This window comes from Syzygium oleosum, unplaced genomic scaffold (genome assembly GCF_021117445.2).
Source record: "Syzygium oleosum isolate NSW1041296 unplaced genomic scaffold, Sole_v2.1 Sole_v2.01, whole genome shotgun sequence".
Lineage (NCBI taxonomy): Eukaryota > Viridiplantae > Streptophyta > Magnoliopsida > Myrtales > Myrtaceae > Syzygium > Syzygium oleosum.
The window spans coordinates 12,456,206-12,463,573 of NW_026607485.1; the positions used below are offsets into that span (position 1 = coordinate 12,456,206).

Below are 7,368 nucleotides of genomic sequence, written 5' to 3' on the forward strand. Positions count from 1 at the left end.
GACTTGTATGATAAATTTTACTTACAAATAACATCACAACTCATTGCTCATCCGGCATGAGATTGATAGGTTATGCTCAATTCTAAATTACCTTCGAGAAGCATCATATGACTACTCCATGGATTTTCCTTATTGACTGCGCTAACAACTATGTTGGAAATTTAGACATAAGATGATCTTTTCTTAACAATATCGAGAGGTCTCGGATATGATTCCTATCTTCCTCCACCTTCTTCTTCTTAATGTGACCTATATTTATAAAGGCAAACGAAAAAATAAGAAAATTTTGGGCAATTCCTTTTCCTAATGCTCACACACCTACATGTATACGCTAGTGACTAGTATAGACTATAGATCCGCCAAACCCGTCCATAATAAAAATGGCCATAATCATGTAATTAAACTTACGTACGAGGTGAGATCTCTTAAAGAACAGAGGAAAAGAAAAATAAAAGGCCAACTAGCAAGAAGAAGACAAAAGTAGAACGTCGACATGGGGGAGGGTGTTTGTGTCATTTCCCGATCGGGGTACCTATGATAATTGCAAGCCGTCCGAGGTGAGAGATGGGAAAGTCAAACTCAGCTGAAGCCAGAGAGAGAGAGAGAGTCGAATTTGTGGAGGACTGACTATAAAAGGGTGGACTTGGGGGTTGCAAAGCTCTTCGTAGAAGATAGCTTGTAGCACCGTAAGAGCTTGTACTGTGCAACACCCAGAGAAACACAAGCTCATATCTTATATACTTGTAGAGAATGTCACTAGTGGAAGAAGGAGCTGATGATTACACCCAAGATGGAACCGTCGATCTCCGGGGGAATCCTGTCCGTCGGTCGAAGCGCGGCGGATGGACCGCCTGCTCCTTCGTCGTTGGTACTCTCTCTCTCTCTCCCTCTCTCTCTCTCTCTGCGCATTACATGTGAGTGATGGGGAAGTCAGTCTTCTTCATGGGGTGAAGAGAGTTGTTGTTTTCTTGTGCTTGTTTGATGTGCTTTTTGTGGGTTGTGCTGATTGGTTGGACTTGAATGGTATGCATCATGCTCTTCCACATACTTTGGAGCTGCTTTTTCCTTTTTGAGTTTCTTTCCTGGACTTTCTTGATGATTTAGGTGTGAGCCTTGCAAATGCGTGAATGACTCGTGTTGGGTGTTGAGCATAGCTGGAAAGATAACCCTAACCGACAACCTCCCATTATTATCATTGAAATGTGAACCGCAGACATGAAATAATAAATTGCTGAAGTAATAAGTCGTTTCTTCAACTTGTTGCTTTGGAGGTTGTGCCTCGTGCTTGTCCATTTGTCTCTCTTTCCATCCTTTACTGGTGTGCTCTCCTAGCATGATGTTGAACGCTTGATTTGGGTTGTCAATATTTCAATTTAACCTTAGTTTCATGGAAGAGAACTGTGCATAGAGATTGAATGTTTGTGCAGAAAAAAGGAAAAACATATAAACGCATCATTGCTAATACGATGAACATATTCAATCACAGTCGAAATATACGTATTGGGTGTGGACCGTTCGCATTCTTTCGCAGGCCTCGATGTGGACCCGCGAAAATTCGATCTGACTTCGATCCAGATAATCGGGATCATGCTAAGTATTGCTCCTTCCAAAGTGGGTGTCAAGATTGAGTGAAAGCAACCATATATGCAAAATTCTCTTCTTCATGGCTTTAAGACTTGCAGAAGAAGTAGGTTGAGCTGCAAAAATACACAATAAAGACACAACTCCATTTTCCCGATAGGGTACCAGTGGCCATTATTATTCTCCAAAAAGTAAACAAGATCTGCCCCATAAATAGTTAGTTGGGCTAGCAAATCTTCCATATTCAATTTTGCAACCTACTGAAAGTACCTTGGCATTCACAAAGTCTTCCTTAGATGCCCATTAAAACCATGATGTGAATCTAGAATATGGTACTTTGTCCAATTAACGATAGTGGTAATCAGAAGAATACCCCCATTGATTGGCTAGTTCATATATCCACTGCCCTAAAAGTCAAGCAATATGAGAAGCTTCCATTTGCTTTGGACCATAATTATCTCAAGAAAGTACAAAAATTCGAACCTAAATTTTGACTTCCCCGTGAGAAATTCTACCCTACAGAGATTATAACCAGTCGAGATGTAACCAGAAGATGCTGAAGAAAGCCAGTAACATCTTCTCCCCATAGAATAATCAAACCACAAATTGACATTTTGTCACATCTTTGCTGTCCCTAATTGTCGGCTTTGGTCTAATCCTAAACAGTGAATAAGCTAGCTGCTCAACACTAAGTCCAAATCATAGAGCGAAGCATCTGTTTGACCCATTTCTTCTAAGATTCCTCTGATAATAATGCATCTTCAATTGGAAATAAACAGTACATGGTTACAATCTTCTTTTGGCCATTTTGTCCGTTGAATCACGCAAGCCCCATGTGTACCTTGCACTTTCCTTCCTTCATTTTCCATGATTCTATGGTCATGTATTGTACTTGAACATATTAGGTAAGTCGATTTCAATTAAGTCTACTGAATCACGCAACCCCGTCTCGTGTCATGTTTTTTATAATCATTTTTCGTATTGCTATCGTTCGAACCCGTCTAAAAAAACCTTCTGTTTTTAGCGAAAAATCGAAAATCCTATGTATATTATCCCTGAGAATTTGAATGGTGGTAGTAATGCAGATCAGATAGAGCCTAGCCGCAATTATTCAATTTGGCTTGTTTTATTGTATTTTGTTTTTTTTTTGTTTCGTTGGTCTTTGCGTTGACTTGTTGACTAAATTGGGTGCAGTGTATGAAGTCTTCGAGCGGATGGCGTACTATGGAATCTCGTCCAACCTTGTGCTCTATCTGACCAAGAAGCTCCACCAAGGCACGGTCACGTCGGCCAACAATGTCACCAACTGGGTCGGCACCGTCTGGATCACGCCCATCCTCGGCGCGTATGTCGCCGACGCCCACCTCGGCCGCTACTGGACCTTCATCGTCGCGTCCGCCATCTATCTCACGGTACGTGCCATCCGCATTGCCGTCAGAGCGTGTGTGGAAACTTATAGTAGTCATCGTCAGACTCGGCCACAACCTTTTTAGCGTTCCCTTATAGAGTCGTTATCGGATTCCCACATGCTATATACTATAGTTGTAGCAGTTTGGGTTGTACATAAGATCCAATTCCTCGTGCTTCATATGGAAATCGAGAACGATTCTTGGTTGTATTTGCCGGCCAAGAATATTTTAATTTTCTAGCCACTCACTGGTTATTAATCCACGTTATCCCAAAAGTCCAAGGTTGAAAAATAAAATGAGGGAATAATTTTCCGTGAACGACTCAAAATGCTTCAAAAAAATTTCTGGCACAAGAAGTTATTCGGTGCTAAATAAATTAATAAAAAGTAATCCACGTTAAGGACAAATTGGACCGCCGTTTTGATGATATGAACTCTATCGACTCGGAGGTTGTCGCCATGTTCCTCGGTGGTCCTTGCTTATCCTAGTAAGAACCAACCTACTATTCCATCGTATACTTCCAAGGGAATACGTGTGGGAATACTGTTCTGTCTATTTTAGGATGTGAAGATCACGTGCGAACTCGAAAATTAGGGAATGTTTAAACTTAATTACAAAATTAGTGACTGACTAATGCTACAAAATATGACTGGCTAGAGATAATAAAGTCTATAGTTTAAGTTTAATAGGGAATAAGCCATGTATTATCATTATTATAGACTATATAAAATTGGTCGTTGAGCATTTGGTACATTGTAATGTAGAGAAAGCGTCTTATACAACATATTGAATAGTCTTTTTCGTCATGGACGAGATAATTAAGCATGTCTAGCTTACTTCATGCAGGGCATGTTGGTGCTGACCCTGGCGGTCTCGCTTCCCGGCCTCAAACCGCCTCCGTGCTCGGCAGCGAACGTCGGTGATTGTGAGAAGGCCTCCACATTGCACCTCGCCATCTTCTACGGCGCACTGTACACGCTGGCGGTTGGGACCGGCGGGACCAAGCCCAACATCTCGACGATTGGCGCGGACCAGTTTGACGACTTCGACCCAAAGGAGAAGGGCCACAAGCTGTCCTTCTTCAACTGGTGGATGTTCAGCATCTTCTTTGGGACCCTCTTTGCCAACACCGTCCTGGTGTATATTCAGGACAACGTGGGCTGGGCTCTCGGGTACGGGCTCCCCACCCTCGGGCTCGCAATCTCGATTGCGATCTTCCTCGCGGGGACCCGTTACTACCGGCACCGGGTGCCTGCTGGCAGCCCGTTCACAAGGATGGCCCGGGTCATCGTGGCCGCCGGAAGGAAGTGGAGCGTGCGGGTCCCGAGTGATCCGAAGGAGCTTCATGAGCTTGACCCACAAGAGTATGCCAAGAAGGGGAAATTCAGGATCGACTCAACACCAACCTTGAGGTAAGAATTTGCATCAAATTCTATCTCTTCCGTGTTCCCATCTGAAAGACTTATCCCTCAGCTGTCCATTGAAATATTAGTTTTCCAAAAGCCATAGCTATCATCAAATACTGTCACATCTCATGTGTGTTCAAATCAAGTTCGTCCATAAATTCATATGTAGATTCCTCAGTTTCATAGTTGTGCACTCATAGAAGTGTCTTCACGAAGTAAAACAAGGATGATTCATATCTGGAGTTAGCCTTTTGATTCGCTGTGTGGCTCACTCTCCATGCAGATTCTTGAACAAAGCATGCGTCCAAACCGGGACGACTTCTCCGTGGAAACTATGCTCGGTCACCCAAGTTGAGGAGACGAAACAAATGCTGCGGATGATCCCGATCCTGATTGCGACTTTCGTCCCGAGCTGCATGGTGGCTCAAATCAATACCCTCTTTGTCAAGCAAGGAACTACCTTAGATAGGAGCATCGGCAGCTTCAAGATCCCCCCGGCGAGTCTATCTGGATTCGTGACCATCTCGATGCTCGTCTCTGTTGTGTTGTACGACCGCTTCTTCGTCAAGATCATGCAAAGATGGACCAAGAACCCGAGAGGCATCAGTCTTCTTCACAGGATGGGAATTGGCCTCGTCCTCCACATCGTGATCATGACCGTGGCGTCCTTCACCGAGAGATGGAGGCTCCGAGTGGCTACGGAACACAATTTGGTTGAATCGGGAGGACAAATACCACTGACGATCTTCATCCTGCTTCCTCAATTCGTGCTCATGGGAACAGCCGACGCATTCCTGGAAGTAGCAAAGATCGAGTTCTTCTACGACCAAGCGCCGGAGAGCATGAAGAGCCTGGGCACGTCTTATTCAATGACCACCTTGGGAATCGGGAACTTCCTCAGCAGCTTCCTCCTCTCCACGGTGTCGCACATCACCAAAAGGCACGGCCACCGTGGGTGGATACTAAACAACCTGAATGCGTCGCACCTCGACTATTACTATGCCTTCTTCGTGGTGCTCAATATTCTGAATTTTGCGTTCTTCCTGTTCGTGGCGAAACTCTATGTGTATCGCGCTGAGGTCTCGGATTCGATGGTGGTGCTCAAGGAAGAATTAAAAGGGCTGGAGAAGGTACATAACCAGGAAGTGCCAGTGACACAGCTCTGTGATAGGTAAAATGTCACCGCTCGGGTTTGCAACGAATAGATGATAGTGAAACAATGCTTATAGCCTAAGGTCTACCTGGTGTAGAATATCCAGCACTTGTACGGCTCTTGCCGTCGCATCGTAGCGTAGCTTAACATTTATACACAGATGATGATGATGTTTATACTTCTTTCTCGTTTGCGCGCCGTCGAGTTCAAAGGCGACATTCGAATGACCACTCCAGGTTCGCAATTGCTTTTAGTATCAGATGGTCAAAACTCCGGCAATTCATTGTACAAGATATTTCAATCGTTATATATGTCAGTTAAAGAGAGATGATCGATCCATTTTCACTCAACTATTATGATAGAACAACAAACTAAATTGCATATGATAGATATTAAAATGCAAAACTCAGCTGCAAAGACAATGACATCATCGTATCGGGTTGATTCAGCAGAAGCTCGACATCTTCAAGATGTTAAACTGTTTACCCCGTTAAGATGTCTCGACTTGAATTTCCACTTTGTTTCGTGTGAGGTCCACAACCAATAATGCCCACCTTAATCCATGAAATCTTTCGCTCGACCAAACAATGAAGGTTGCCATTGGGACTGTGTTGGTCGTGAGATTCCTTCCATAAGATATTCACAAAAAACAAGAACTGATTGTGGACTGACCAATTACTGACACCTAAATTTTGGAGACTCAGTTAGTCGTTTATTGCATAAAAAATTAGGGATCGAACCCGGTCCCTAGAAAAAAAATTAGTTAAATTGCATATAGATTAGGAGCATTTGAATTAGTATTTAGGTCCATATAATTGCATTTGCATTGGATCGGCGACGGATGGACTTAAATGGATCACTCTGAACTTAATAAAATTAGGCCAAACCCACTAAAGAATATATAGCCGAAATTTTAATTATGTGTGCCAAGTTGAAAAATTGGTCTTTAAATTATTGACCATAATGAATAATCGGAAATAATCTTCGTGGAATTTGTACGTGCATATGTGGAAGTGAACATAAAGAAAGAGGGCAAAATTGATTCTGTGGATTGCGTACATGTTGCGACCTACCCTCGGGTGCACCACCTAGGGGTTCGGTTAATGAATTATTAAGTCTAAGCCTAACTTGGGTTTTCCCAAGCCCTTACCAATTCGCAACTTAAGGTTTAAGTTCTTAACATGCAAATCGTTTCAATTGGGAGTCGCCACTAATATATATTTTGGTGGGTCGATTAAAAACCTAAGTAAAGTATCGAGAGAATTACTTTACTCCTATGAACGAGAGATTATGGACTCGGGGACTTGGTTACACTAGATTACTCTAATGTCCTTTCGGTACCTTTTTTCTTTTATTTTTAAAAAAATATTTGTAGGTAGCTTGGATTGATTTTAAACCTATCCACTAACATGCGAGGTGATCATGCAGGTGCGCAACCAATAATATAATACTCAATAATGCAAAGCAATAACTAAATTGCAAGGATGGATAGAAAATACTTACCTTAGAGCAATAAAAGCATCTGCAATATTAGTTAGAAAATCACTTTAACCATAATATGATTTCTAATTAACACGCAATTTTACTCAAATTTTTTAGGGTTTTCTCTTATTTAACAAAAACTAAACTTTATGTAATGCATTCTACGTCTAGTATGACATGCAACGTACGATTTATGTAAATGTCCAAATTCTAATATGGCATGCAAATGAACCTAGAAATACGATTTCTAATGACATGCGAGCAATGACACATGTCAAGGTATGAATGACATGGCAAGATGACATGTGAGCATGATGCAATTAATCTATATGACATG

At 42.2% G+C, this 7,368-nt stretch overlaps 1 protein-coding gene across 1 annotated transcript; it reads left to right on the forward strand.

Annotated features, from left to right (window-relative positions):
* The first annotated feature begins 613 nt into the window (after window positions 1-613).
* LOC115683576 (protein NRT1/ PTR FAMILY 5.2-like) lies at window positions 614-5,731 on the forward strand. The gene is made up of 4 exons (XM_030608110.2): window positions 614-868; window positions 2,776-2,993; window positions 3,837-4,402; window positions 4,680-5,731. Exons 1-4 carry the CDS (start codon window positions 751-753, stop codon window positions 5,569-5,571), a joined length of 1,794 nt encoding a protein of 597 aa, XP_030463970.1. The 5' UTR covers window positions 614-750; the 3' UTR covers window positions 5,572-5,731.
* Window positions 5,732-7,368: the final 1,637 nt, after the last annotated feature.